The sequence below is a fragment of the Balaenoptera physalus genome (assembly GCF_965194825.1).
Source record: "Balaenoptera physalus genome assembly, chromosome: 6".
In the NCBI taxonomy this organism is placed as follows: domain Eukaryota; kingdom Metazoa; phylum Chordata; class Mammalia; order Artiodactyla; family Balaenopteridae; genus Balaenoptera; species Balaenoptera physalus.
This window is the reverse complement of record NC_138885.1, coordinates 129,906,801-129,925,312: the sequence shown is the minus strand read 5'-3', so window position 1 is coordinate 129,925,312 and position 18,512 is coordinate 129,906,801. Positions and strand designations below refer to the sequence as shown.

Genomic DNA, 18,512 nt, shown 5'->3' with positions numbered 1-18,512 from the left:
TTTCTCATAATAATACGGTGGGGAAGGTTTTATTATTATTTTCATTTTGTAGAGGACAGTTCAGGATGACAGAGACTTAGTAACTTGGCCCATACAAAATAGACACTCTTGGTACAGCTGAAACTCGAATCCAGGTCTTCTGAGTCTAAATCTTGTGCTTCTCCCAGTTAGCACAAGGCCATACAGATGTTATAGGGAATGTGGCTGTGAAGGTTGCTGTTGCATTTCTCAAATGTGTACATCTTCCATCCTGTTATTGAAGCACTTGCCCCTGTATTGGGTGCTGGATGGGCACCTGTAGACCTTTTCATGGGGGAAAGTGGAGATGGCCTGGTAGGCTAATGTTTATTAATTTTAAAAGAGTGGGAATGCCATCTTTCCTCCAGCCTATCTGGGATGCTGTGTGGAAAAAGAGCTAACAGAGCAGAACTGAGGCTGCTTTCTTTAGAAAGTCTGCTTGCAAGGTTGGCGCTTGGCTGGTATCTGGGAACTTGGATTTGGGGAGGGGTCTCACCACTCCCAGAACTTAAGGGTAGCTCACTGTGCCTTAACTATTTATACAAACAGTATGGTTTATGTGAACACCTGCCTTCCTTCTGGAAGTTTGGAGTTTTGGCATGTGCTAGGCAGAGGGTACTTATGTAACTAACCCCTGATAAAAACCCTGGACTCTTAGACTCAGGGCAGCTTCCCTGGCAGACAACATTTCACATGTGTTGTTACAATTCATTGCTGGTGAATTAAGTGTGTCCTGGTGACCCGACTGGGAGAGGATTCTTGGAAACTGACACCTGTACCATGTGCCTTTCCCCTTTGCTGATTTTGCTTTGTATCCTTTCAATTTAATAAATCACAGCCATGAGTTCAACTATATGCTGAGTCCTTTCAGTCCTCCTAGTCAGTCACCAAACCTAGAGACCCCCAATACAGGTGTCTACCCCCTGTATAATATATTATTCACATGGGAGTTTTCCAGTTGAAAAGTGTAGAAGACCACGAAGCCCACCTTTTTTCATTTTCTCCTTGTATAAAATCCCCTTCGCCTCACCACAAGTCACAGAAAGTTCAGGAAGCTTAAAATTCGTATATGTTTCTTTGGGAATTCTTGGACCTGCAAGGAAGCATTGGTTTCTTCATTCCATCTTGCTCTAAAGCTGTGTACCGTCTCTCCTCACCCATCTTGAGATACTTCTTTATAAGTTAAAATGTAATGGAAGGATTTGCCCCATGAATCAGGTACATTTCTAGGCAGGTTAGGTACATAAAGATAACGTCAGCCTCCACCACCATCATCTAAAATCCTATATACAAACCTCTTGTGCAAGGATCTGATTCCCAGGCTTGCTGGTCCCAACTACCTATTGCATGATAATTTTCCTCCTGCTGTTTTGAAGGAAGATTTATAGTCATATTATTGCTTTGAAGTCATACAGATGGAGAAAAAACCCTCAACTTTTAATTTTTTCTCCCCATTTGAGGGCTCACCTGGGGAAAAAAGCAGGATTGCAATGGGACCCCCAGCAGGGGCCATGTCTGTCTTCCCACCTTGCTCTCTGTTTCACTTCTCTTTCATGTGAGCTTTCTATGTGGCTAGAAGGTAATTTGCTCTAGAAGAAACTGCAAATTGCTCAGGGAGAGGGTTTCTGTACATCCTTGGGTGAGGGTGCTGGCATCTAATTCCTCTGAAGCAGTTGTTGAAAGTCTTAGAAAGAATATCAGTAGCAGGAGCACCTTCTCTTGCCCTTCTGGCCAACATTGAGGAGGATCCTTTAAAGCCAGGTCTGGGGGCTTCTCTCTGGATGGGGAGGGTAGGCTGTCAACAGTCCTTCCAGAGTCAGTTCTATTAGAGCTTGGGTGGGTGTAGGGGGCCATTCGGTCTAATTCCCCTGCCACCCACCAATTTACAGAGGAGGAAATTGAAGCAAGAAAGAACAGCTGACAGGCCAAAGTTACACAGTCAAAGGAATTTTAGGAATTAGGACATAGGTCTTGTGTTACCACCCAGAGTCCCCCTTGGTGGGGAGCCTATGGCTCTCTATGTGGGCAAGAGAAGGGTGAGAGAAATATCATGTGAGTCATACCTTTTATACATTTTTCTTTATATTTCCCTGCTCAAAAGTTATCAGTGCAGTGAGAGGAGCCCTGCACAGGCCCAAGGAGGCCTGGGGGTCTCTCACAGATCGACTGACTAATCAACGGAGCGGGTGTTATCACCATCCTGTCATGTGGTCGAAATTGACCAAGACCAAGGACTATCCTAACGTTTGCTATCGGCTCTGTAAGCCAATTAAGAAAATTTATTGATCACTGAAAACATGGATTATAAAATAAAAATTTAGATGTTTAATTATTAAAACTGCATTAATCACTTATTTTTACCTCTTTTTCTGCCTCTTTTCAAAGGCCCAGTGTTGACTGTTTTTCTCCCTGAGGAAGTAGAAAAATAACATAAATGTCTCTTTTTATAACATTGCATTGCAAATAGTAGTGTTTTGCAAAAATACCATTCAAATGTCACTTTTTAGGAGTTTACCTAGTACTTCAAGAAAAATATCAAATGCTTAGATCAGAAATTAGGAACTTTTTCTGTAAAGGGCCAGATAGTAAATATTTAAGGTATTGTGGACCACAATCTCCTTTGTGACTACTCAACTCTACTGTTTTATTGTAAAAGCATCCATAGACAATTCATAAATGGAAAGATATGACTGTGGTTGCGTTCTGATAAAAATTTATTTACAAAACAATTCATGGGTTGAACTTGCCCTGTGGGCCATAGTTTGCGGAACCCTGGTCTAGACTTAGTTAGTTACAAAGATGATGTTTAACTGAGATATATCCTATATTTCTTTTACTCCAAGTCGTTCCAAATAAAACCGAAACCGTGTTTTATGTGTTTCCCAAGCAACAGAGCAGCAAGGTGAGAAGAGTAATGAAGTTGTACATCTTTTGAGTCCTTGTTGTGTGCCAGGAACTATCCTTAGACCTTACCTCTATTAATTTACTTTATCCTTAGAGCAAATTTAGTCAAATTAGGGACTTAGTCACACAGGGACTAATACTATCCTTATCTTACAGATGAGGAAATTGATATGCACAGATATAAATGCAAATTAACTAAAAGCATTGAAGATTTACTTTGATAAAGAGGCAGAGATAAAAGGCAGTAATATTAGGTCTCAAGGGGGACTTCATGCTCAACTCTATAGGTCAGATAGCTGCTGCAAACCTAAACTTGAAAGATTTTTGTATCAAAAATGGTTGCAAAAATGAGCAAGGACTTAAAATCTAGCCCAATGGCTCAATGAAGGGAGCTTATAAAATTGATGCCCAAGTTCCAAAAGTTGTAGGGTTAGAGATGGCACAAAAGGTTGACTTAAGAGATGTTTCAGAAAAATGTAGTATCTGATTTAATTGTCGATTTTGTCCAAAAAGATTAATCATGTCCATGTTCATGTTCAGGTCTGCCATCATTCAAATGTGTCTGAATGTTGAAGTCAGGGATGCTTTCTTGCTAAAGGTCTGTGCCCATCATTCTGTTCCCATGGCTGGAATCCTGGGGTGCTAATTTGGGTAATGCAAGTCCCAGGAGAAAATCCCCTCCAGAAAGTCAATCATGACTAATCTTTCCTTTAAGCAGATTATGACCAGATGAGGCTGGAAAGGAATATTTCCTTCAACCAAACACAAAAAGCCTTCAGGTTGATGATGTTATCTCGTATTCAGGGACTTTGCCATAACAATTACTCAAGTTTAAAAAAAAAAACTCACCAAAATAAAAATGGCCCCATGAGATATTTATTAATGATTTTCATCCCAAGAGAAATCACACCCCAAGATCAACATGTTCTACCTTACAAAATGTTATCCTTAGGAAGTTTATCAAGGTATTAGGGAGGTACACTGAGGAGAGATTACTAAACCTGTATAAGAGAATCATAAGCATGGCTATGATCTTGAAGACTTAAGAGGAACAAGTGAATGGGGGAAAATGTAGACCTGAAAGTAGATGAAGCTTTCTTTAAAAATTGCTCTAGATGGATTGGTTTCAAAGAACATTACGGTACCAAATATGGTAGTTAGTAGTTGCCAGGTATAAAAGGTTATCCACACAGGTGTGGGTCTTGGTGAAACAGTCCTCTCCTGTCACTAATGATGCTGAAGTGGGAAAAGGCCAGTTCTGATTCTCTCTCTCTCTTTTCCTGCAAGAATCAAGGCCCACTGTCCCACAAGAAGACACTTGTGTTCTCTTGGCTTTCTCCTTGCTCTCCTCTCCCATGCGGTGATGAAATTGAAACCCCAGCTCTAACTATAACTTGAGTCTGTCCAACAGTAGTCCTTATTGGCAAACGTGCATTCTCTTGCTCTCAGTTTCTCTCTGTTTAAATATTTCTGGGACTAGTTGGTGAGTTAGACTTCTATTTCATCAAAGCCTGTTGAGGGCAAACAACTTCATGGCAAACAAACAGAAACTCGTTGTACTCCAGCTCAGTTCTCAGAAATTTGGTCTGGAGACCAGATCATATGAACAAAGTGCTGCTAAACTTTACAGGGGTTATTTGTGTGTTAGCGAGCTCCAGCACTTTACTATCTTAGATCCAGAAAGTAAAATGCCTGGACAAAGTAGGATTTAATTATTCTTGGGTCTACCATCTTAATAAACAACTACTAATGCTATACTAAAACCCTACATTAACTCTTACAAATAATAATGTGGTCAGAAAAATTAAAAGTCATTTAAAAATAATTTTCTTAATGGTTGGAACTAATCTTTATGGGCAAAAAAGTATATCAGGATGTTTAGGTGATCTTTTGGTTGCCTCAGAGTATCAGAGAGTCCTCAGTGTTTAAGAACAATAGAATAGGAGCCCAGTATGCCTAGATCCTAAAGCAAGTGCTAGTCTAGCCCTGTTGCACAGACCATGGTAAGGGATAGTGAGGTTGGTTCTGCCGGAACAGGCCTTCCCCACCTCCAGGTCTTGTGAAAGAGGCTACATTTCTTTCAAGAGAATCGTCAGACACCTCCCCTCAAGCCAAGACAAAATATGTTAAAGGATCCACACAGGAGATGGGTCTCAGTCCTGGGGACATCAGGGAAGGAGAGATTATCAGACTCATCCTTACCAATATAAAGGTGAACGTCATGGCTAGAGTGTTCTGTGGTGGGAGAAGGGCTGAGCCAGGAGCCAGCAAGGGAATCAATGAAGAAGCATGATTCCCTTGGCCTGGTGGGGGGCCCTGTGGATGGGAGTTGAACTGAGTATTTTTGAGAGATACTCTTCCCAAAAGAACCACATAGGGCAACGAGGTAGCTACTGCAAGGGTGCTAACCTTCCAGAAGGGCCATCCAATGTCTTCATTCCCAAGCAAGTTGGCCACACTCACTACTGAGAGGTGGTAAAATATATTGCTTCTGCTGTTCTAGTGGGAAACTTCTAGCCAAGTTTTTTTTCCAGACAAAGAGTTTTAGATTGTAATTTGTCTATAATTTGACAAATTTGTAGATATGATCCAGAGACTAGCTGAGCCGTGAGCAGGATCACAATGGGGCAGCCTAGCAGGAGATGGGGTCTGTCTTATTTGCTTGCCTCACTTCTCCTTCACAGCAGCTTTCTCCTGGCTGGAAGGGAAGCTCAGGGGAGTTCTACTGTCTTCTAAAAATTGCTCAGGGCGGAAGGAGGGTCTACCTCTACATGAGAGGGTGTGGTGGTGGGGGGCGGGGAACTGAGAGTCTGACTCCACAGAAAGGAGTCTTAAGATTAGCTGCTGTTCCTGCCCTTCCAGCCAGCGATGTTAAGAATCCATTAAAGATTTGGGGAATCCATTAAAGACACTCCTTGGGCTCTCTGTTCTTGATGCCGATGAGAGAGCTGCCCATGGTCCTTACAGAGTCCAGTGGTAGATCTACAGAATGTGAAACTGTATATGAAGCTGGGATGGGCCTTGGTGAGCAGTCAGTCTCTTTATTATCATTTCACTTTACAGAGGAGTAAACTGAGGCAGAAGAGGTGAAGTGACAGACCCAAGTCCACAGGACTACCTCAGGGTGGTGGGACATGAGGCAGGACATCTTTGTCACTTGTGAGTTACACAGTGTTTTATGGCTACAACTATTTCCAGCCTCAAAAGTTACCAGTTCATCAGAGGCAGCACTTCAGTGGCCCTTGGGTCCTGGGTTTTGGTTGTGGATTCATCACCATGTTGCTTGTTTGAGATATCATATTTCTCTCCCTGTCATGTTTTAGAAGTTGAATAAATCTGATATATTTCCCAATGGTTAGTAGTTACAGAAAGTAAATAGAGAAACAGGTCTATTAACAAAAGCATAGACTAAAGCATGAGAATTTAGATGTTTAGTTAGTAAAATTTATATATGTATTTATTTCTTCTTGGTTTGCCTCTTTTCTTTGGGGCTCTGTTACTCAGAATTTCAATTCTATGTCTGCTCCTCTTTCTGAGAAAATAGAAAATTATAAAACAGATGCTGCTGAAAAGTTGCATGGTATATAATAGTGCTTTTCAAAAATTCCATTTTACTTTAAATTTTCAAAAGCTTACTGCATAAAGAAAAAATATATAACCCATAGCCTTGCACCTACTAAGCCTTTGATGGTTAACCTGGGTTCATCCTAGATTTCATTTTATTTGCCCTCACATTAATAAAAATTCATTTATATCCACATTAATAAAAAAGAATTTAAGACAGAGTTTTATTCCTTATATCTCAAGGAACACTGTGAGAATAATAATAATGAGAGCTAACAGTTGTTAAGTGCTTATTATATGCTAGACATGAACATAAGACCCTTACTTCTACTACTTTATTTTAGGGATTTTTACTATCCCCATCACCAATGAAGAAACTGAAGCATCCTGAAATTAAAAAATTAAATGAAGCAATGCAGATTTCCTTTGGTTGAGAGGCAGAATCAATGGCAGTTATGCAAGACTTTGGATTGTCTAGGGAGATGTGATGGTGAGCTACACAGATAAAATATAGGCCATCATCTTAGCCCTGAATGAAGGCTTTTAGGCTGAAAATATCATGAAAGTGACCAAAGACCTTGTTCACATGGGTTTGGACAAAAAAATAGGATTTAAAGAGCTAACCAAGAAAATATTGCCCAAGGGGAATTTGTAGAAATAGAACTTCAAGTCCTAGAAAACCTTAGGGTTAGAGATATCAAAAAAGGGTTGATTGAAACCATATGTCAGGGGAATATGCTCTCAGATTTAGGAGGTGTGGGTGGAAAGATGGTGGGGTTTGCGCAGGTGAATCTCCTGAGTGCCATGTTCAAACGTGTTGATCTCCAAAGCAGGGCCATAAAGTGCACACATTTCCTTTCCCCTTTCCTTTCCTTTCCTTTCCTCTCTTCTCCTCTTCTTTGTTTTTCTTTCTTTCCTTCCTTCCTCCCCCTTTTCTCCCTTTCTTCTTTCTATCTTCTTTCTTTCTTCCTTTCTTTCTTTCTTTCTTCCTTCTTTCTTTCTTTCCTTCCTTCCTTCCTTTCTTTCTCTCTCTCTTTCTTTCTTTTCTTTCTTTCTCTCTCCCTCTCTCTTTCTTTCTTTCTTTCTTTCTTTCTTTCTTTCTTTCTTTCTTTCTTTCTTTCTTTCTTTCTTCTTTCTTTCTTTCTTTCTCTTTCTTTCAATGCCTGGACTACAATTTGGCCCTGTTCAACCATAGACATCTTAGACAAACAAAAAATATTTGCTTTCCCTCTCTATCTTTCTCTGGCACTGTTTGATTCACCTTTCATCAAACCTGTTGAGGCCAAATAAATTAAAGATACAAAAGTAGTCTAGTTCAGCTTACCAGAGTTCTCCTTACTGGGAGATTTGGGGTTTAAGACCTGCTAATTATTGTTCTTTGTGAAATTTATCACTCAAATACCCCACAGGAAGTAGAGTGGTTGTTCTTGGGTTTCCTATCCAAATACTGTTTATTGACACCAGAGCCTTGCTATAGAAGTTAAGTGTTCCCCTCCCCTCAAGGCAAGTGAGAAGGCTTCAGTCTCAAGGTGATTAATCTGTGTCTCTAAGAGCTTGAGGGAGGCAGAGATGTTTAAAGACTCAAGCCTGGAAAGTCTAGAGAGGGTGACTGCGTTGGGAGCCAACCCCACATCCACTGGTCGTAGGACCATGAAGAGACATGGTTCTCACGAGCCTCCCTGGGGAAGGGAGGGGCTCAGTTAGTTCTTGAGAGACACTGTATCCAGGAGGATCATTTGGATGAAAGAGGTGACCCCAGGAGGGGTGTGGACCTCCTAGAAGCTGGGAGACTAAGAAGGAAGTGGTAAGGCATCAGTTAGATTTCCTGCATCAGGGGAACTTCAGTTGAGAAATTCTCCCTAAAGAGAGTGAATATCTGAAGAACCCACAAATGTGGCTCATGCATCTGCCATTTCTGGGAGACATGAAGGATCTATTGTAAGAGGGCCATTCCTGCTCCTTACCACTTCCTTCTTTCCTTCCTCCTCAGTTTGAATTAGCTAAAAGCAACACATACTGAATGGTGTTAGAGAGGAAGTGTGGATGAAAGAAGAGGCTGGCCTTATCCAACTTGCTCACTACAAATTTTACAGTTTTAATATTATATCAGCTCAGTCTTTTAAATACTGAATGAGAATATCACTGCTGCTGAAAAGGATTAGCACAACTCTGGGGCTTATCTAAGATTTCATCCTGGGGCACAGAAAGAACTATTTGAGAGAACAGGTTTGAAAAGGAAGTAAGTAGGAGAAAGAACAAACTGTGCTTAGACTACCCATGCCAAGTACTATAATAAATCAAGTATGGCAGTGAGATTTCACAAAAACTCAGAGAACAAAAGTCTTAGACTTGGGTAAATATAACCTGGGAAATAAACAAGATGATAAAGATAAGTATGGAGAAAAAAATGATAGAGATGCTAAAAATATAAGTATATATTTATTTACACTTATTTACATTTATATTCTAAAATATATTTAATATATAATAATAATATATTTAAATATATATATGGTGTTAGAAATAATCAGAAGAAATGGAAACAAAATATATCTGAATATGTTTCAACTCCAGAAGGAAAATCTTGCCACCTCTACAGTGCTGTATAAACCCAACAGCAGTATTTTATATGATGTGATGTAAAAGAATGAACAAAAGAAATAAAGTATACAAGAAAAACATTAGTAGAATGGGAGAGGGGTGGGAAAAAGAAGACAGATGAAGAAGAGGAAGAAAACAAGGAATGAGAAAGAAATGAAAATTACAGAACTTAATTCAGAGAATGGAGGTTCACTTATCTCTACTGCACCAACACGGTGTGGTATGTGCTATTAGTTTGGTTTAAATAACTGTGTTTAGATCTGATGTGATACCAGGAGTCTGGCTTCTGCTTAATTGATTATGTTCTCTCTTGTCTGTTTCTCCTCATTTGGTTTAGAGCTGTGTTCATCAGTTACAACAAACTTTTCTAACGCTTTCTCTCTTATTTCTCACTCAGGGCTGGCTTGTCTCTGGCCACAAAGCTCTGTGTTGCATCCAAGTTCCAGTTCCTTTTATTGCCAAAGGGCCTCAGGTGACAACAAGGCTGGGTTTGAACCAATGGAGAGTCTGAATTTTCCTCTTTATTTGAGGAAATCAGTGACTTTGGATGAAAACATGGAGAACAAGTAAGCAGATTGCTATTTGTCACCCATAATCATCCTTTCTTTTCTTCCATAGGGATAGAGTTACAGCCAGACCCTTGGCTGCCTGTCTAGAGATTATATTTCTTAGCCTCACCTCGCAGCTAGTTCTGGCCATGTGACTAAGGGTTCTCCAATAGGATGCGAGCAGAAGACTCTGGGTCTTTCCTTTAAAAGAAATATGTGGGTGATATCCCTGTCAAGAAAAGGCAGTAAACAAATCATTTGAATTCTTGAAGAAGAAAACCAAAATAACAGAAGAAATAGTTGAAGATAAGTTCAAGAAAAAGCTTTCTGAAATTATAAAAAAAATGAATATACATATCATAAGTACTTGTGTTTTCACTCTGTAGCAGAGAAAATTGACTTCAGTCAACCCTGAAATATATTCCAGCAAAGTTACCGTACTTTAAAGAATTGAATGGGCAGCCTGGGCAAAACAACCAAGTCATTTTCAAGGGAGAGGGATCTCGTTGGCTATAGAATGTCCCATAGCAACATTTAATGCCACAGAAAAAAAGTACAAGAAGTACAAGACACTTCTAGAAGTAAAGAGTGAGCAAATTATTTTCAGGTATAAATAATAAAAACAAATACTTTTGAATAGGGAAATTCTGGAAACACTGTTCCTATGAGTACTTGTTCCTTTGAGAAGACTACTAGAGGATCCACTTCAGCAAACCAAGACAGGACTGGAAAAATTTTGGCAAAAGGATTAAAATAAAAATGGAGATGAGGTGACAGACCAGGGCATAAATGTATATGCCCTTACAATATAGAAATGATATAATATTAAAAAAAATTGGGAGGAAGGGAGAAATATGGGTGGTAAGGCAAGGTCATAGTTTGTTCTACAGCTAGGAGTCAAAGGGTATTATTTGGATAAATAAAGGATAAATATAAAACACATTTAATAGCTAAAAGGTAAAAATAAAGGGAACATCGTGGCCTAAATTGGGTGAGAGGGGAAAGAGAAATAGGACATACACTAATTTTATAAATCTCCTGGGTGGGAAATTAATGGGTTCTGTCTAAAGAGAGGACCAAAGGTATCATATAAAGGTAATTCTAAGAGTAATCACTATAACAAAAGTACAAACCTTTGTAAATATCAGAAGTGTATACTCCTAACCAATGGAAATATGGGAAATGAGCAGGGGCTCAACCACTCATTTCTTTTAAGGGAAAGACCCAAAAGAGGCTCACATTTTTTCTACTCAGATGCCATAGTCGCTTGGCAGGACAGGGAAAGCTGGGAGGGTTAGTCTCAGCTAAGCAGTCATATGCCCAGCTGTAACCACTACCACAAAAATGCAAACCTTCCTAAGTATCACAAGTACATACATGCACATAAATGCATTGAAGACAGAATGCAGAGTGTTGACATTTTTAATATCTAAGACACTAGAACAAGATGAATCAACAATATAAATTAATATGGCAGGAACAAGTTCAAACACTTTGGTCCTAAAAATAAAAATAGATGGACTTAACTCACTTATATAAATAAAATATTTTGAGATTAAATGACAAAGTAAACCCCAACTTTTAACCATATACAAAAGACTCAAGTAAAAACATACTTTTAAATGTTGAAAATAAATGTATAGGGTTTCCTTGGTGGCACAGTGGTTAAGAATCCGCCTGCCAATGCAGGGGACATGGGTTCGAGCCCTGGTCCGGGAAGATCCCACATGCCGCGGAGCACCTAGCCCAGTGCACCACAACTCCTGAGCCTGCGCCTAGAGCCCATGCTCTGCAACAAGAGAAGCCACTGCAATGAGAAGCCCATGCACCCCAGCGAAGAGCAGCCCCTCCTCGCCGCAACTAGAGAAAGCCTGCGCGCAGCAACAAAGACCCAGTGCAGGCAAAAATAAATTAATTAGATAAAATAAAAACTAAAAAAAAAATGAAAATAAATGTATAGACAAAGGTATATTCAGCATACATCAACAAAAAGAAACCAGGGAGTCATGATCTGAATTTCAAAGAAAGTGTGATTCAGGCCAAAAAGTTTTAAGCAAGTAGAAAATACAGGAAATACCATGAGAGGTAAAAACACTCTACTAGTAGACAATTTTATTGTTATGTTGCTCCGTCCACAGGTGATCAAGTGGACAAAATGAGGAGGCTATGAAAGACCCAAATAATATGTTTTAACAGGGTTGATATTATTGATACATATTCAACTCCATACCCAGAAAATAGAAATAGAGGATGTACATTTTCTCCCACCCTCTCTTAAGTAACTCTTGGGTCAAAGACTAAATATAAATCCAAATTGCAGGCTATCTGGCAAACAACAATAATAAAATGTTGCCTATGAGAACAGATGTATTATTTAATTTAAAAAACTAATTCTAGAAAGAATGAAAATATGTATACATACAGCCAATTTTCATTATTCACAGATTCCATATTTGTGAAGTCACCCACTCCCTAAAGTTTATTTGCAACTCCCAAATCAGTACTCAGGGCACTTTCATGGTCATTCATGGTGAGGCTCAGAGCAGTGAAAAATCTGAGTTGCCAGCGCACCTGTTCCCAGGTGAGGTTGAACAAGGCAATGCTCTGTCTCCTTGTTTCGGCTTATTCTGTAAACAAGTGTCCTTTTGCCGACTATTTAGTTCCATGTTTTTCTCATTTTTGTGTTTTCTGTTGGTGATTTTGCTGCTTAAAATGGCCCCCAAGCCTAGTGCTGAAGTGCTGTCTAGTGTTCCTGAGACTGTGATGTGCCTTATGGAGAAAATCTGTGTGTTAGATAAGCTCCAATCAGGCATGAGTTATAGTGCTGTCGGCTGTGCGTTCAACATCGATGAATCAACATATATATTAAATTAGGTGTCTTTAAACAGAAACACTCATAAAACAAAGATATATATTTATTGGTTTACAAAAATGTGACCAGAGGCTCACAGGAACCAAACCCTGTAATTCTCCTGGGAGCAAAGGTACAAGATTAGCTATTTTTGTGTTTGGGGTGATTCATGAAACCTATATACCATGAAAAATGAGAACTGGCTGTATATGTGTACACACGCACACACACAATTATTTTCAGAGTTCACCCACTTTTTTCATTGTTTTTTATTTCAGTTATTATACTTTTCAATCTCAGAATTTCTATTTGGTTCTTTTAAAAATATATATATATATATAGTTTTGAAACTTGATGAATGAATGTGGGGTGGGGGTTAGGAAAAAGGGAGGAATCAAACACATCTTCTACACTTTTGGCTCAAGCAACTGAGTAGAATTAGTGCCATTTACTGAGATAAGGGTGGGTGGTGGTGGATGACAGGTTTGGGAGTGAAATAAAGGAATCTGTTTCATGTGTCAAATTTGAGATTCCAAGTGGAAGTTTGGAGTAAGAAGTTGAACTTATGACTTGGCAGTTCAATAGAGGGATCAAAGGAGGTGAAGTATAATCGGCAGTCATTAACATATTGATGGAATTTATAGCTACCAGACTGGATGAAATCCTTAGGGATGAAATCTCTGGTACATGCCAACATGTAGATATCAGGAAGCCACGAAGGGACCATCACCACCGATAGAACCACCACTATCGACACTATCATCAACATCACCAACAAATGACCAGGAAGGAGCTATTAGCAAGTAGGAGACTGTGAGGCTCCAGAAGACAAGAGAGTGCATCAAGTTCTCCCAGCTTACTCACCTGATCACAGTGATGCCAAGGCTTGCCGGGTGTTAGGAGGCAAGGGGCAGCCAATGACCTCCCAGTCAGAAAGACCATGATCAGGCCACCCTCTGATAAGCTGCACCAGCTTCATCCTCTTGACTGGAGAAACCAGCTTGTTAGGGACAGATCCCTTCAGGTCTAATGCCCAGGCTCCTGGGAAGATGTTTGCCTCCCCATGCACACTGCTCTCCACACCTGCTGCCTACCCCTGCCTCACCCATGAGGTCAGCAGGGCCGCTCATCTATGGTCAATCTGTATAGTCCTCTTGGGAGCCTGTGGCGTAGAGGCAGCCCCACCCTCACAATGAGATTACAGAGAGTCCTCATTAGCCAACAACATTGATTACTACATCACTATCCATGACAAAGAACTAACTACGAAAAATTACCGACCTTCTAATTGTAGTTTGCTGACATTTCTTTATCCCTCCCTTTATTTTAATGTCTTTTTTTGGCTTTAAGTATACAGTCATATATTTGGATTAAACTTTTCACAAACTGATAGAATTAATTTATTCATTTAAGTTACTATCCAACACATTCTTGGATGCATCAATATGCAGAACCTTAACTGTTTCTAATGCAGAGTCTCTTCTTACCTGCTACACAGCAGGAGGAAGGAATTCCTTTAATGCTAGGAACTTTAACCTGGGGCAAGGACAGATGGAGGAGGAAATCATTCCAAGTGTTTGGGGTATGACACTGGTCTAACCTTGCGGAATTAGTACTTTTTCTGTTTCATCATGGTGGAAAAATACGGCTGTTCCCACGTTGCATTTAGCACCTAAGGTTGCTAGATTGTGGGGCTGTGTCAACAAGTATATGTGTCACTGGGAACCATTGTTGTGACCGGACCCTGGGCTATGTTGCAAATGAGACCCTTGACTCTGCCTCTGGGTGAAACTCAGAGTTTTTAAGAAAGGGAAGCTCTGGGTTCACTTCTTTCTTCTCTGGAAGTAGGGGTCGCTGTGAATTATCCTGCCACATTATAGGACGAGCTATGGGAACTTCATCTGCAGCCCACAGAATTCTACCCAGTCTTCAGCATGAGCACAAGCTTGGCCAAAGTCTTTCAAAATCTTGGCCTCTCTGCTGAAGCCTTCTATACCTCTGTTTTGGGGGATATCCCAAATCTGGTTTTTCCTTCTATGATGCCAAATTCCCATGCTACACCAGTAATGATGCTCAGTTTTGAAGTCTGTTTGTATATCTTCACCCAAAATGGGTACCATGAAGGAAGACTGGGTTTTAGCAGTCATTGGTATAGATGTGGTCTGATTTTCCAGGAAAGAGAAGTTGTAGAAGTGTTGAGAGTGTGAAATGGGTAAATCGAGCCGTAAAAATTGAAGTAGGATGAGGCCCATAAGGATGAGGTCTGGTAAATAGAACGTGTATAAAGAGGAGTCCCCAGTATTTGGAGATCAAAGAAAAACTGTAGAAAGTATTTTAATGATACTGGGAATAATAATTAGCCTATAAGTAGTGATGCTTATTAAATATATATAGAGTTAAAAAAAAAAGATATTGTAAACATCCTCACGTAAATACTGAACAAATCATTCACATTATGTATTTAGGTGAAGGCAAGAAAGGAAATTTGAAAAAAAATGATAAAGATCACAAGCTGATTCAGATTTAGCAACAAGATGGGAGGCTAAAGTAGAAAAGTTTATATACATCTTATTTTACTGTTTTTAAAATACTTTCCAGGTCCTTTTTTCTCTATTTCTGCCAACACAATCCAACTCTATGGGCCTGCGTTTCTTACAAGGCTAACTAATCAAATTCCAGAGACCAGATTTTTAAAATGTAAGTCTTCATAACTAACAGAATTACAGAAAGAGGAGGGAAAGTCCTCTCAAACCATAGCTGTAGAAGGAGAGAGAGCAGCCTGTACCACAAAACTAACATAAAGAATTGATTTGACAGTATTGAGAAATTTCATAAGAAGATAAGTCTTGTGAAATATGGAGACGTGTCTGTTTGTAACCATTACCAATTTGTTCTGTTCTCTGTAATATAAACTTGTCCTTGAAAGAGTTATTTGAAGGGGTCTGGTAATAAGCCCCTCATCTGAAATTATTGCCACTTCTTATGAAGACAATTTCTTCAGAAACTTAATTCTGATTGATTGTCTTGATCATTTGGGGGCCTGGCCATAATATTTTAAGTGACATTTGGATCCTTAAACTATATAGATGCTTGTAAGATTTCATATTGAATCAGAAGAAGATCCTTGGCATTCTGATTTCCTCATATGCAAATGGATAATAAAATGACCATAGACTTCCTATTTAAATAAAGATTTTGAGAGTCTTGTCTCACTTAAATTTATTCCAGCTATTTTTTAATGGGAAAAAAAGATATTCATAGAGAGAAACAAATGGCTTCAGCATATAAATTTTTTTAAGGTGTATGAAAATTCTTAGTAGAAGAACATTAAATAAGATGTGAATAAATGGGTATAAGTCTTTGCTCTCCCCAAATTAATCTGCAACTTCAATGCATTTCTAATTAGCGCTTCCAATGAACTTGGGAAGGAAATGGGGGAATCTTCTTGAGTTAATTTTAAAATTCACCCCCAGTGAATCATCAGTCTGGTGCTACTTCTGAGCTCTCCTTTCTCTTCTGCAATTTTCTTGTAAAAGAAAAACTAATATATAGACAAGCAAAGACACTGTGTGATCGAAGTGGTGATTGAAATCATAATGTAATAGTGTAAGGAATATTTTTAAAATTCTCACCTCACATATACACAAATAGGCAAAACTCACAGGGTTTTGGATGTAAATATTAAAAATGATAAGGTACTTCAAATATTCTAGAATCAAATATAGAACAATATTTTTAAAATCTTCAGCTAGAAGCTGTTGTAAATATGATAGGAAACCAAAGAACTAGAGAGAAAAAAGCTAGCAAATTTGATTCCTAAAAATGTATAACTTCTCTAGGACAAAATATTCCATTAACAAACCTAAAAGAAAAACCACAAATGGGACAAAATGTTAGGAACATATAGAATCAAGATTTAATGTACACGTATATCATATAAAGATTTCTATATTCATTCAGCATGGTAAGAAAAATACAAACACCACAACATGGCCGAGCATTCTATGACAAAGAGTTCTATGAAGAAGAAAAACAAATGACCAATAACAAATGGAAAATACTCAACCACACTAAAAATGAAAATAGTGCATGTTAAAGCATCCCTTAAAAAAGACTTTTTGTAGTTCAATTTAAAATGTTAAATATTTTAATTTTCTAGGTATGATATAATAATTTTAAGAGGGAAAGTACGCATAGAATTATCCTATTTAGATAAATAAAACTACATTGCAAAATGTGTTAACACATGCATAGAAAAATTCTGGAAAGATATATATCAGTGTTTATAAGAAACATTTTAAAATCTGCATAAAAAGCAATGTGAAGGTATGAGCATTTTGAAAAAAGTTACTTTAAAGGCATTAATTTTTTGTCTTATTAAAGGTATAGAAAATAATAATAAACTTTAGCATTAAAAAATAGTTGATTTGTAACATGAAAATTGAGTAAATTCTTATGCACTCTTACTTCTTTTCTCACTGTGTTTTCCCAAAGTAGAATTGCTTCCAGTATCCGTGGTATCTAGAAAGTAACAGGTGGTGGTCAGAAACTGTAAAAATTTTGAAACTGTAAAAAACTGTAAAACTTTGAAAACTCTCTTCACTACTTATGTGCATCAGTTTCCTCATTTATGAACCAGGGATAACAACAGTTATGCTATTCAGGTTTTAAATTTCTTATGAAGATTAAATAAGATCTTAGTTGCAAAAGCTAATGAGAAATCACTGTGTAAATCAGTAACATGCTAGAGAACATCCTTCAAAACTATATGGTGAGTTTATGAATAGTTGTCTGAGGTCTTTTATTCCTGTCAGGGCAAAGGACCATTTATTTGTCTTTTGAAGCCTTTCCAACGTTGTGACAAAGTGACACTATTATCTACCAGCAGAAGAGCACTTTTATTTCTTCGCTCCGTGATACTGCCATTTTTACCAGTGTATTTCAATGACATCATCCATGTATAATCGACAGGACCCATTCTGTTAAACAGAAATCTTTTCTCCCTGCAGTTCCCCAATGGGTCAGTTCAAGCAAACGAAGAGGGGAATGGGATTCTGACATGGACTGGATGTACTCCTTGTCAAAGTATGTTTAGAGTCAAGTGCATCAGGAACTGGAGCTCTGATTTCAGACTCCTGACATCCTGCAGCACAGGCCCTGTGACCTTCACCTTCCATAACTGGCCCGCCCCCTGTTGTGAGCTGGTAGGAGTTCTCCCTGAACACCGATCACCTACCACAGCTCCCCCAGGGTCTGTGGTGTCTGCTGAACCACCTCTACCCTGACCTTGGGTGTCCTCACCCATCATGTCAATGCTTGGCTACTTTCAGTCCTTGCTTCTTGGCTTCTAGACACACTTTTTGAAAAACACATGACACGGGAACACTTCTCAGGTCCTTGGAGCTCTGTTCCTAAGTTATGATTTGTAAAGAATTTTCACCTGAACCCCTCCCCTCCCTTCCAAGCAGCCACCTTTCACGGACGCCTACATCACAGGGTGACTCGCCTCTGAGATCGCTTTCTCTTTCGTTGCTCCTCACTGCCCTTGTCTCTTCCTTTTAATCTGCCTTTTCTCTTTTCCTCTTTGCCCAAAATGTATATCTTTGTTTTTCTATTTTTAATTTATATGCTTTTCCCATCCATCCATTAATGACATTTTTATATACATTTGTACTGACTTTTATGTGACATTATTCTTTTCCAGAAATATTATTTATTACATTTATATGTATATATATATACACATAATTCAATTATTAAAATGATTTTTATAGATATTCTCATATAAATACTATAAGAAACTAATTTTTACCAAATTCCAAATGTTGGAATACAGAGAGTGGACTTTTTTTCTATTCACTCAACAAGTTTGCTGAGCATCTTTCATGTGCCAGGTGCTGAGGTGCCTGATGATGGTGCATGAAGAGTTAACGCTTGTCAATCTTATGAGCAACCAGGAAACTGACACTTAATGAGTGAATACATTGAAACATGGAGAATGTGAGGACACAGATTGTACAGGATAC

General features: G+C 38.7%; 1 protein-coding gene across 29 annotated transcripts in view; it reads right to left on the bottom strand.

Annotated features, from left to right (window-relative positions):
* The window catches only part of LOC309663074 (nuclear autoantigen Sp-100-like), a 104,562-nt gene that overhangs the window by 30,517 nt on the left and 55,533 nt on the right, over positions 1 to 18,512 (bottom strand). For 20 of the 29 annotated variants that reach the window (XM_082466458.1, XM_082466461.1, XM_082466459.1 and 17 more), the window contains 3 exons: positions 16,954 to 17,007; positions 2,380 to 2,427; positions 1,007 to 1,111 (listed from right to left, as the gene is read on the bottom strand). In XM_082466458.1, the coding sequence (XP_082322584.1) occupies positions 1,007 to 1,111; positions 2,380 to 2,427; positions 16,954 to 17,007 (207 nt within the window). The remainder of the gene's footprint in view (positions 1 to 1,006; positions 1,112 to 2,379; positions 2,428 to 16,953; positions 17,008 to 18,512) is intronic. The other 9 variants (XR_014265098.1, XM_082466453.1, XM_082466443.1 and 6 more) reach the window with 1 other exon arrangement.